Source organism: Phocoena sinus, chromosome 8 (genome assembly GCF_008692025.1).
Source record: "Phocoena sinus isolate mPhoSin1 chromosome 8, mPhoSin1.pri, whole genome shotgun sequence".
Classification (NCBI taxonomy): domain Eukaryota; kingdom Metazoa; phylum Chordata; class Mammalia; order Artiodactyla; family Phocoenidae; genus Phocoena; species Phocoena sinus.
Window position 1 is genome coordinate 63,950,737 of NC_045770.1, and position 13,203 is coordinate 63,963,939.

At 38.9% G+C, this 13,203-nt stretch overlaps 2 protein-coding genes across 9 annotated transcripts in view; both read left to right on the forward strand.

Annotated features, from left to right (window-relative positions):
* Positions 1-4,901, forward strand: part of IPO7 (importin 7) — a 46,841-nt gene extending 41,940 nt beyond the window's left edge. Inside the window, exons 23-25 of one of the 2 annotated variants that reach the window (XM_032639986.1) lie at positions 36-242; positions 1,602-1,718; positions 2,769-4,901. In XM_032639986.1, the coding sequence (XP_032495877.1) occupies positions 36-242; positions 1,602-1,718; positions 2,769-2,866 (422 nt within the window). In that variant the 3' untranslated portion in view covers positions 2,867-4,901. The remainder of the gene's footprint in view (positions 1-35; positions 243-1,601; positions 1,719-2,768) is intronic. The other variant, XM_032639987.1, reaches the window with a different exon arrangement.
* Positions 4,902-12,555: 7,654 nt separating this feature from the next.
* The window catches only part of ZNF143 (zinc finger protein 143), a 55,382-nt gene continuing 54,734 nt past the window's right edge, over positions 12,556-13,203 (forward strand). For 2 of the 7 annotated variants that reach the window (XM_032640953.1, XM_032640954.1), the window contains exon 1: positions 12,822-12,897. In XM_032640953.1, coding sequence (XP_032496844.1) covers positions 12,856-12,897 — 42 coding nt within the window. In that variant the 5' untranslated portion in view covers positions 12,822-12,855. Of the gene's footprint in view, positions 12,630-12,785; positions 12,902-13,203 lie in introns of those variants that run through there. The other 5 variants (XM_032640957.1, XM_032640958.1, XM_032640955.1 and 2 more) reach the window with 5 other exon arrangements.

The following is a 13,203-nucleotide window of genomic DNA, read 5'->3' on the forward strand; positions in this document are numbered from 1 at the left end:
AGTGTTAAGAAGAGCACCTTTTTATGACTTGGCAGAGGAACTGGGGAGTGATGAAGATGATATTGATGAAGATGGACAAGAATATTTGGAGATCCTGGCTAAGCAAGCAGGCGAAGATGGAGATGATGAAGACTGGGAAGAAGATGACGCTGAAGAAACTGCCCTGGAAGGCTATTCCACGATCATTGATGATGAAGATAACCCTGTTGATGAGTATCAGATATTTAAAGCTATATTTCAAAGTAAGTTAACTTGTTATATGTAATTCAGATAGCTCCATATGATCCATTTTCCTGAATCAATTTGTTCTTATTTACGTCTGCCCCTTAAAGAAGGGGTTTTGGGTATTTCAAACCCAAACGAAAATGTGATTTAGGATTGTTAGGCAGAGTAACCAAAGTTACTTCTACTGTTGCCTTAGAGATTCAGTGTATTTTCCTCATCCTATTATTTTACTTTTATTTAGGTTGTCATTTTGAAATATGCACGTCATAGGAAAATTGTATAGTTCAAAAAGTTTATACAACGAGTTTGTTTTTCCTACTTCTAATTTCTAACCTCCCAGCTTTCCCTAGAAATATCTACTGTTATGTCTGTTTCTTATGTTTATGTATTTGTGTATCTTTTTTTTCCCCCTGGCTAAACCCATGCTTACCTGTCTGAGAATTTGACCATTTATATAACATTTATGGTCTTGGAATCTCTATTCTTTTCTCCTGTTTCACAGTGTGTGGCTACGGAATACTAGGTGCCAGTTTTTGTTTTTTACATCTGTGTTTTGAACCCAACTTAAGAAATTAGAATTGGCACTATATTTGAACATCCTTTCCCTCCAGAGTTAACTACTGTGCTATTTTATCATTCCTATGCATTATGAACGTTGATGTAGAATAAATTCTCTGATAACCAAAGCATTAATCTTCCAAGCCCATGACAAAGCAATTGTGATGCGAGCTTACAGAAACACAAGGAATTGTTTCTGAGCTACATGGCAGGCTGTAAGGATTGATTGAAGTGCCAAGAACTTACTGACTGGCTTTTGTCCATGACTTTGTATTTTGTATACTTAAACATATGTTAATCCCTAAAGGATGGTTTATTATAGAAGGCTCATCCACAGTAAATGCAATAAAGTAGAAGTAGAAAATCATGTTATAGAGAACATTTTTAACTAAATACTGCAGAGCACCTTTCTATGGAAAGACAGTACATATATCTAAGAAAGGGTTTTTTTGAATAAGCAATGCAGAAAAAATAAGTTGCTTTAACTCTGAATCTTTTAAGGGGTTTGGGTTAACTTTATTTCTAGTTTCCCTAGTTTGTTACTTATTGTATAACAATTGGATTAGGCTCTAAATCCTTATTTACTAGAGATAAGAATTTTGACTATGATTAGATTTTTGAGGCATAATGCTAAACCAGAATTTTTTTTCCCCCTGTATCTTTTTTTCACAAGTAATTTAAAATACCTTAGATTATTATTGGGAGAATATAAACTAGATCAGAATTTCAGTATTGGAGGTGGAGTAGAGGGAATAGAACAGAAAAGAACTACCAGGACTCTCTTATTGCCCTTTTTTCCCTTGTTTTCTTTTTGATAGCTATACAAAATCGTAATCCCGTGTGGTATCAGGCTCTGACTCATGGTCTTAATGAAGAACAAAGAAAACAGTTACAGGATATAGCAACTCTAGCTGATCAAAGAAGAGCAGCCCATGGTATGTTAATTGACCTCAACCCCTCTTTTTTTTTTTTTTTAATATTTATTTTTTAATTTGGCTGCACCAGGTCTTAGTTGCGGCATCGGGATCTTTAGTTGCAGCATGCAAACTTTTGGGATCTAGTTCCCTGACCAGGGATCGAACCTGAGCCCCCTGCATTGGGAGCGCAGAGTCTTAGCCACTGGACCACCAGGGAAGTCCCAACCTCAACCCCTCTTTAATGCAATTAATGACTTTGATGCAGCTTTAAAATTTAAATTAAGTAATTTAAAATTACATAAAAGCTACAGTTGTTGGAGGTGATAAATTCATTCCAATCTGTAGGAATGAGAAAAGGAATTTTGGTTTTGGCCATAATTTACTGATTTTAAGTATAGTTGAAGACTACTTTCAGTATGCAGTAGCTTTGATAAGGTCGCTAAATCTCATGGGGCTGGTTTGATAGTAGAAAATTCCATTAAAATTGTGAATTTTAAAGTTATGAAAACTGCAATTTTTTTTTGAAAACTGCAATTTTTAAAAACTATATTAAAGACATCATTTCTTTTCATCGTTAAACATTTCAGTATGCCTTTCAATACAGGATGTTTCAGATAATACACAGCCTAGTAGTTTTCTAGAGGTCTTAATACTGCGTCAGACTAGTTTTATATTCAAAGAGGTTCCTCCTTATAAAAAAGGCACAGGTTTCTAAAGTATTTAATTTGAATTTGCCTGCATTAGATTCATTAGCTGTAATTACCTTTGGAGATTGGATCCTTCTGATTTAGTATTTGACTCAAAATAGAGTAAAGATTTTTCTTTTTAAACAATGCAAAGTGAAAGTTGGCTAAGAAGTCTGTAGCATACAAGAGAGTTCGTCTTCTCTACATAATATACTCTTCTCTTTCTTCTATACATTTGGAGGGAGAACAGAGGCCAAAGTTTGGAACTTCCTGGCTAATACTGATGGTTAAGCTATTGTTAATGTCTGTCAATTCCTTCTTTTCTCCAAAGCAGTAAGGTGATCGAATGCTCTATTAAACATTCACATATTTGTTTTTCTAGAATCCAAAATGATTGAGAAGCATGGAGGATACAAATTCAGTGCTCCAGTTGTGCCAAGTTCTTTCAATTTTGGAGGCCCGGCACCAGGGATGAATTGAGTTACCACTTTCCTGCAGTGTGATTGTAGTGAAGAGCTTGTGTTCCTCCTAGTAGCGGTTCCAGAACTGGTTCATGTTATCCACTCTAAACTAATTGATGAATAGATGGACAAAAAAAACCCCAGGAGGTGGGACCTGATCATGCAACTTGGCACTGAAAATGAATCCAGAGGAATTTTGGCGGGGGAGGGAAGTAACCTGGGGGGCAGGGAGTATTTTCTTTATTTTTTGAAGAAAGTAAGATTCTGACTGAAAGTTCAAGTGACACTGTGGAAATCTGCAACAAGAGGGGATGTCATGAAGGCAGCTTTTCTTTTTCCGAGGAAAAAATAGGCATGGGCTACAGGACTATTTAAAATGTCTCATTTACAGTATAAGCTCAGAGGTAGATGTAATTTTTACACCTATGAGTATTTGTCCGATTTCTGTCTCTTCCTCACCATTGGGTATCTATTCTTTATATGTAAATAAGATAAGGTAATCGATAGCCTTATTCAATCTTCATCATTTTCATCATCAAAGATTGTTCCTATGTAGATTATTGGACATTTATTGTAGCACTACATAACTGATTAAAAAAAAATCTGTAAATGAATTAGCACTTTCATATTGAAACAAGCCTGCTAGCCTATGTATAAAATAGCAAAATGTTTGCTGTTTATAAAAAGATGGGATGTAATGGGGTGGGGGGCAGGGGTAATTTCGAGTTATTAATTTAAAAATGAATTAGCAATTTTGTATCTGGTGATTTTGTGGTGCACTCACCTCTGATAGTGACTTGAATTCGGTATGTTAAAAGGGGTTAGTGATATTTCATTGCTGCTAAAAATGGCAACTCCCTCTGTGTCCTGTTTTTTCTTAAAGCTCTCAGTGTACAAGTGGATATTTGGATACAAGACCTTACTGTAACAAATAGGAAAGATGATATTTGAAGCATGTAAATTGGATATAAAGTTCTACTCTTAAAGAGTTGATAAAAGAGTATGGCTAAACATCTATATATGCAATCTATTAAAAGAACTTAATTCGGCTTTTATGTCTTCATTTGATTGCAGTTTTTTCCTAATTATAAATTTTTTCCTCATTGATCTGTTTTTATGCTATACCTAGAAAGAACACAAAATGTACACTTTTAAAATTGACATTTAACACCTGCCCACCTCCCTTTTCCCATCTCCTCTCCCCCTCTTGTTGATGGTGGTATCTGGTCTTAGATAGGCTGAAGGCACAGGGTTCCCTCCAAAAACCACTATTGATACCACTGCAGAAACAGGCCAGCAACAAGACAATGTAGAAAGGTTGGCTTGCTTCCCTCTCTTCTAACTGCATGTTCAAAAATAAGTTTTTATTGATATTAAACATCTGTCAGAAGAGTCATACATTGGTTTATTTTTTATATACATTATACACACAATATTTCAAATTGAAAGCAACATCTCAATGGATTCAAGACTATTAAGTGCTGTTGTCTAAACAGACCAGAAAATTTATAACTGTAAAAATGAAACATGCACACATTATTTAAAATGCATAATGAAGAAAACCCATTGGTGGTGTGTTTTTCTTGTATGCCAGTAATTAAGCCACTACTGTTGGCACTGTTTGGTTTTCTATTTTAACACTGAAGGAGTGAAAGTATTTCCTATATTTATGAATTTACTATGAAAATCTTGGCCAAAAAAGAAAAAAAAATGTCTGTCTAAAATGTGTGGGTGAAAACTGTTAATCAAGTGTGTTCCTAATTTGTTTCCCCCCAAGTTGGACACCATCTGTAAACCCTAGGTTGCTTCAGGGGATTTCACTATTATATAAAATCAGTAAAATTAAAGTGGAGTAGTTGTATATATGCAACATTGTGTACAGAGGGGAGATACTGAACAGTATTAAACATTTTCGTCTTCCTTTACCTTTTATCCCCTACCTAATATCTAGTCTACTTTTTTAAATTTCAAACTTCACTGCTCTTTGAATTGATAATTCCAATTTTCACATTGTTACTGGAAACCATATCTAATAAAGGTTTTAGTTATTCCCATGCACAGTATGGAAATTCTCGTTTGCTGAGGTTTTGTTTAAAGAAAATGTATTGGCATGTATTTGAGAACACGTTTCATTGTCTCCTCTGTCATACAGTCCAAACTAATCTACGTTTATGGATTTTTGACTGAAATGAAAGACCTTAAAATTAAACTATATTTAATATTAAATATTGTTCAGATGGTAGTTTCTAATACATCAAATATATACCTCGATTATTTTCAGTATTTCCTTAAATATAACATCAAATTAGAGTTTCTTATAGATTATGGATCTTGATATGTGTCAGTGTTTTTAAGTAAGGTTACAGGACTTTTAGATAACTTTTCGAGAGTAGTATTTATAAACTTGTAATTAGTTGCATGTAGATTTTATTTATTTATTTAACATACAGCCTTTCCCACAGTTTCACTAACCTATAACTTATTTTTTAAATTTATACAAGTTAATTCTGATTTTGTCTGGGTTTCAGTATTTTGTCTTTTTTAATGGCTGACATTAGCATAAAATCTTCACTTTTTTGTAAAATTAAGCCATCCATTTTTATAAAAGCTATTCGTTTATCAGTATTAAATAAAGGATGTTAATCTATTTCTCTGCAGGTAACAGAATGGTGATTACTAATCTACACACCTTACCAAGATAGTGGCTGCTGTGTTCACCTCTGGAAGAGACCAGAGTGTAGAGCAGGGGTGGCCATACCGCAGCCCTATGGCTATGTGCTGCTATTCAGTCCCAGATGTAGTCCCTGAAGCAAGCATGAAGAAAAAGTCATTAGGAATTGTATTAATATAAATTGTGTCTTTGGGAAGATCTAGCACAATGATTTAAGTAGGCATTCCATAAGTGTTTGTAAAATGAGTGACCTAAAATTACATTAAAGCATATTGGTTATAAAAATGTCAGTTCTGTTCTATATAATTTTAAATTTTGGTGAAGATTGTGAATATTTATCAGTATCCCTCCTGAATTCTAGGTTTTACCCTTGATGAGGTTGGCCACCCTTGCAATAATAGCACTTCACACTTTGGTGCATGTGGTTTTTACAAAGGGAAACTAGACATCCAGCTGGAAATCCAGAATTTTATTACTATGAGAGGAATATATATATATATATATATATATATATATATATATATATATATAAATAAATTTTTTTTCTTCTTTCGGTACGCGGGCCTCTCACTGTTGTGGCCTCTCCCGTTGCGGAGCACAGGCTCCGGGCGCGCGGGCCCAGTGGCCATGGCCCACGGGCCCAGCCGCTCCGAGGCATGTGGGATCCTCCCGGACCGGGGCGCGAACCGTGTCCCCTGCGTGGAAGCCCGAGAGGAATATATTTTCAGTAACTTTTTGAGACGTAATTCCCCTTCGAGGTTTTTTAAAAGCACTGATGAGGGCTTCCCTGGTGGCGCAAGGGTTGAGTCCGTCTGCCGACGCAGGGGACACGGTTCGCGCCCCGGTCCGGGAGGATCCCACATGCCTCGGAGCGGCTGGGCCCGTGGGCCATGGCCACTGGGCCCGCGCGCCCGGAGCCTGTGCTCCGCAACGGGAGAGGCCACAACAGTGAGAGGCCCGCGTACCGCAAAAAAAAAAATAAGAAAATAATAAAAGCACAGGTGATAATTCCTTTATGTATTTATAGGTTCTGCTTTCATGTATAGATAGAAATTTGCCAATTAAACACTTGGTATTTCCTATATTTAAATGCTTGCTACCAGAGTCTTTTTAAAAAGTTTCTTTTAACATCCTTTTAATAATTCAAAATGAAATAAAAAGGAATTTCCTCAACCTGAATAAAGGCATCTACCAAAACCCTAAAGCTAATGGACTTAATGATGAAAGATTAAAAACACTTCCCCCTAAGATCAAGAACCATGCAAGCATGTCCACTGTTGCCACTTCTTTAGCATTGTACATGAGGATTTAGCCAGGGCAATTAGACATCCAGATTGGAAAGGAGGAAGTAAAACTATGTTCACAGATGACATGATGTCACAGAAAACCCTAAAGAATCCATAAACACACAAAGAGCTAATGACTTCATCAAGATTGCAAGATATAATATCAATATACCCAAATCAGTTGTATTTCTATACAGCAGCAATGAAATGAAAGTGAAATTAAGAAAATTCCATTTACAATAGCATCCCCAAAATTCTTAGGAATAAACAAAAGTGAAAAACTTACACTCTGAAAACTACAAAACACCTAAATAGAGACATCCCATGTTCATGAATTGAAAGACATACTATTGTGAAGATAGCAATACTTCCCAAGTTGATCTGCAGATTGAGTGTAATCCTTGTAAAAGCTACCTTTTTTGCTGGAATTGACAAACATTCTAAAATCTGTATGGAAATACAAGGGACTCAGAATAGTCAAAACAATCTTTAAAGCAAACATGATTGTACTAGCAAGGATACTTTTTTTTCTTTCTTTTTTGGCTGCATTTCGTGGCTTGTGGGATCTTAGTTCCCTTACCAGGGACTGAACCTGTGCCCTCTGCAGTGAAAGTGCAGAGTCCTAACCACTGGACCACCAGGGAATTCTCAAGGATAAATACCTTATACTGACCAAAGGAATAAAATAGTCCAGAAATAAACCCTTAAATTTATGGTCAATTGATTTTCAACAAGGGTCCCAAAACCAATGTAGGAAAGAATCTTTTTAAAAATGGCTCTGAGACAGCTGGGTATCTACATGTAAGAACATGAAGTTGGACCCTTAACACTATATACAAAATAATTCAAAGTGGTTTCAAGATTTAAATATAAGATCTCAAATTCTTAGAAAAAAATACAGGTGTAAATCGTGACTGAATTAGGTAATAGTTTTTGGATATAACACCACAGGACAAGCAACAAGCACCACAGGACAGGCCCACGTACCGCAAAAAAATAAAAAACAGATGACTTGGACTTCATCAAAACTTACAACTTTGTGCTTTAAAGGACACTTTTCCAGAAAGTGAAAAGACCCCAGAGAATGGGAGAAAATATCTGTTAATCTTGAGTATATACAGAAGTCTTAGAGCTCAACAACACAAAAACCCCACTTAAAAACAGTAAAGAACCCAAGTAGACATTTCTCCAAAGAAATAAATGGCCAGTATCATAGGAAAAAGTGCTTAACATCACTAGTCATTAGGAAAATGCAAATCAGAATTCATGATGCGGTATTTCATACATACTAGCATGTCTATAATCAAGAAGGTGCACAATTACAAGTATTGGTGAGGAAGAAGAGAAATTGAAACCTTCATAGTGTTGATACGATGTAAAATGCTTATCTGTTGTGTAAAAGTTTGGCAGTTCCTCAAAAGGTAGAAAATAGTGTCATCTAGCAATTCCACTCCCAGATGATGCATATATCTGAGAGAAATCAAACATATGTCCACACAAGAACTTGTACACAGTTGTTCATACTAGCATTACTATAGCCAAAAGGAGGAAAGGACCCAAATAGCCATCAGTTGATGAATGGATAAACAAAATGTGGTATATCCAAATAATCAGATATTTGGCAATAAGGAATGAAGTACAATTACATGCTACATGTGGATAAGCCTTGAAAACAAGGTGAAAGAAGTCAGACACAGGATTTCATTTACATGAAAGATCTATAATTAGCAAATCAATAGGTTAGGGAACACTGGGCAGGGGTGCGGAGGGAGGAGGGAATGGAGAGTGAGTGCTATTGGGCATAGGGTTTCTGTTGGGCATGATGAAAGTGTTTTCCATTAGATAATGGTGATGGTTGAACAGCTTTGTGAATATACTAAAAACTACTTAAGTGTATGTACACTTTAAAATGATGAATTTTATGATATATGAGATTACAACTTTTTTTTTTGCTGTACGCGGGCCTCTCACTGTTGTGGCCTCTCCCGTTGCAGAGCACAGGCTCCGGACACGCAGGCTCAGCAGCCATGGCTCACGGGCCCAGCCGCTCCGCGGCACGTGGGATCCTCCCGGATCGGTGCACGAACCCGTGTACCCTGCATCGGCAGGCGGACTCTCAACCACTGCGCCACCAGGGAAGCCCGAATTTTATGATATATGACTATCTCAATTTTCAGTTTTCTTAAGCCTCAAATTTGTTTAAAGTTCTCTAAAAAGTAACATAAAATGTTTATTAAATACAAATTAAGATCTAGCTATCCCCTTATTATAGGGAAAGTATTCTTCCCCCCAATACTTTGTTTTGCTACCAGCTGCTCATTTGTTTTTTAAATCCCATCACCCTATCAAATAGCCCTAGCTGGTGCGAGTTTGGGTGGGTAGCAGGAGGAATCTTCAGGAGCTTTAGATTGGTAACATTTTGTAAATTGAGTTTACTCTCCTCTTAGTTTCCCACTAAAATAAACCTAACACACATTAACCACAACTAGTAATCTTGGAGCTCACTTACTGGGTGATATTTTCAAAGATGTAATGAATGAATGGGGTTAACACGTGGTCCAGGGGTAGAGTTGGTAAAATGAAAAATTGCACACACTGGAGTCACTATAGATAGCTTGAAATGTGGAGAATCATGCAATTAGCCACTAACAAAACATTACCGGTTGTATTATACCTATGCCTATGTCAGCATATATACTGAGAACTATATATCTGAGATTGGAAAGGAACATTTTGAGTAACTTCCTCATACACTTCCAAAAGTATGTTCTAATTAAGCTCTGATTAATGCTTTTGGTGTGGAAGCTGATTAACTGAATGAGTTTATTCTACAGACCAAGGACTCTTAATTCTGGGTCCAGGAGTCCTATGAAACTGCAGTCTTTAGTATATTTTTCATAGCTTTCATCTGAATCTCAAAGGAGTTGTCAAAGTGCTTAAGAACCACTGCTGTTGACCATTAAAGTGAGGACTGGAGAGAGATGGGCTAACATTTATTAAGCACTTGAAAAGTATCTCTGATAAGCACTGTGCTACATTTATCTACATTCTCATATATATTCCCAGTCACACTGTGAAATAAGTGTTTCTACTTTACAAATGGGGCTACAGTTTGTAAGACAAGTCACACATCTAACAGCCACAGCTTCCAATGGAGAGAGTTGGTTTTAAATTCTTTAGTGTTTTCAGAAAAGAAAAAACAAGAGAAAGTTTTTTAAAAAAAGAAAAATTCTTCAGTGTTTAAACAAAAGCTACAAATTCATAATAAAAATTTATTATAAACCTATATGAAAATAATTTGATAACTCAAAATCACCTTCTCCTAGACATAATTACTTTTAAGAGTTGAATGCATTATTTCTACGTTTTTTTTTTTTGGGCGCATCGCGCGGCTTGTGGGATGTTAGTTCCCCAACCAGTAATTGAACCCAAGCCCTTGGCAACGAAAGCACGGAGTCCTAACCACTGGACTGCCAGGAAATTCTCTTCGTATCTTTTTTCTATACATATAATACTTTTTTTTTTGTTTTTGTTGTTTTTGCGGTACGCGGGCCTCTCACTGTTGCGGCCTCTCCTGTTGCGGAGCACAGGCTCCAGACGCGCAGGCTCAGCAGCCATGGCTCACGGGACCAGCCGCTCCGCGGCATGTGGGATCCTCCCGGACCGGGGCATGAACCTGTGACCGCTGCATCGGCAGGCGGACTCCCAACCACTGCGCCACCAGGGAAGCCCTATACATATAATACTTTAATGGTTATATCATTGTACAAATATACCAAAATCAACCAATTCTCCAGGAAGTTTTTAGTTACTGAAAGAAATGTTTTTAAAACCTTGATGGCAAGTTTTTGAAGGGGGCTAGAAATAAGTTAGCCTATTTAGAAAACTGGGGAAAAGGTCCAGCTTTGTGTAAGAGCATGGACTAGTACTGATTGGCAGTGAAATGTTTTCAAGCCATTAATTTGTTAACATGTAATAACATATGAGGGATAGGAAGTGATTTAGGGAAAATGTGAAGATTCTGGATGGCCCTGAATAGTATGTACATTTGAACTCTGTTCTCTGTTCTATAGTAAATACTGTAACACAAAGTTCCACTACCTATGACAAAATCATTATTAAGGTTTCTCCCTGAATCAGATTAGAATTACAGTATCCTATCCACCACCACCATTCAATGTTTACAACCACTCAGTAGGTCCTGGGGATAAAAAGATGTCCTGTAACTGCAAACTACGATTACAGGGTGATTTTTAACTTCCTTTTGAGATTCTGTATTACCGTGTTTTAACAGACTAGAGATTCAGGACTTAGTAATAAATGACTAAACTGCATAAAAGTATTTTGATTCTTTTAATAATATTTCTGACTATAAAATACAGATATAACATCTAGAAGGTACAGAAAGTATAAATTAAAACACCTCGTTTGTCATCTGAACTCTCTGTGAAAAAGGGAAATCTATCCATTGGGTACTAAGACTTTTGAATGAGCCAATTCCTCCAGTTTCAAGCAACCTAATCCAATTTTATGTGCCACATCTTTTATTCTTATAAGGGCATAAAATATAAGAACTACTTTAAACTTCTAAAGACTATGTATTCAAACGACACTCAACGTCCTGTTTTCCTTCCAATGGCATTTGGGCACCAATTACGCAGCTATACCTTGGTTAGGGTCTGCAGCCTGCACCTCACTCCCTACCTAAAAGAAGGTCTCGTTAAAAATCTCAAACTGGACTCGAATGTAAATCAAAACTTTAATTATCCTCACTTAGGCCATTCCATAATCACCTGAAATGCAAAGACACTAGATCAAACATCATCCAACTCTGTCCAGCTTTTGTAAGCAGGACACAAATCTCCAGTTACAACGGGACCATCCTTCTCAATCTCTTAGTAACTCAAATCTACATTTGGAACACCAGATTTAACAAATCTTGAGTCTACACACTTTACCTCATCTTTATTCAGCCTGGTTGCCAAAGCATATGAATACATACTGAATACTCCTGAAATGACTAGTATTTCCAATGGCTCAGAAAAATTCTGGGTTGAGAGCTGCAAGAAACACTACCTAAACTTCACAACTAATTTGTATCCATTCTTAATACTGGGGAGACCGAGTCAATGATTTCCTCAGCCTTTTGACTTTCCTTTAATTTGCGACACACACAAAAGGGAAAGTAAAAAAGTTAGCGACACCATTACAGACGACTTCAAAATTTGAACCTAAGGAACATGAAAGCGCAAAAGCAACCGCAGTGTCTCCCAGCAGAGTCCAAGACCACCGCCCCGTTGTCGAGCTACGCCGGAGCTTCAGCTGAGGCAGGAGGCTCATCCTCCTACCAATGATGCCCCAGCGACTGGAAAAGCAAAGGGAGACTTGGCAGCCAGTGACAGGCATACAGCAACTCTCGGAAAAGCAGAGCCTCCGCCCAAGACCAAAGGCCTGAGCTGGCACCGAGAGCCCCCAGGGAGCGGTGAGGCGTCCCATCATGTCCTACCCCACCCTACCACTTCCCTCCCAACGGGACGACACTCGGCAATTGCTAGGCAAAGCCCACCCGGTCTCCAGAACGCGCTCCAGCAAGCCCACCGGGAGAGCCAAGGCCACCTCCTAGCCCCTGTGGGGAAAATGGCGCCTGTGAACCCTTCTCCCTCCCGGCTAGTCACAAGGACCAGCCTCCCTCCCTCGCTACAAAATGGCGCCTCCTGCTGGGGCCACAGACTCTGCATAATTCACTTGTCTGCGAGGCGGTGTCGCGCTGGGACGAGCCCTTCTGCCAACCAGTCAGAAGCAGAAAACTTTGTTCCGCACTTTGGGTAAGCCACTCAGGCGCTGGCTGTAAGGCCAGGCGAGGCTGACGTCAGGAAAAGGGGCGTGGATAAGGCGGTCTCCTTTCGCGTCGCCTAAATTTGAGCCAATGGCAAGCAGGAAGCGTCCAGTGAGTGACGTAATGAAAGCCCAATGGAGGCTGGGGGCGGGCTTCAGACCCACTATGCTGGTTGCGGGGCTGAGGGGCCGGGCGGCTGTTTCCTGTCCTGGTGCATGGTGGTCGGACGAAGGAATTGTTGGAAAATTTTCTCGGAGGTTCGTATATAAATGTGTTTTTACCCAGTGTGCATTATTCTCCGCCCGGCCGCCGCCCTCAGCGTGGCGGCGCGGGCCCGGTAGGGCCTGGGCTCGGACTCTGGCTCCTCAGCCTCCGCCGCAGGCCTTGCAGATCTTACGGCCGGCCGCGGTAGAGACGCCTGGGCAGAAGCGGAGTTTATTAATAACCCGCGGCCGCCACTCGGGCGGCGGAGCTTTTCTCACTGAGGACGTACCCCCCCCCCCCCCGCCCTTGTCTCTGCGCACTGCGCCCCGCCTGTTCCCCTCAGGGGACTGCCGAGGGGA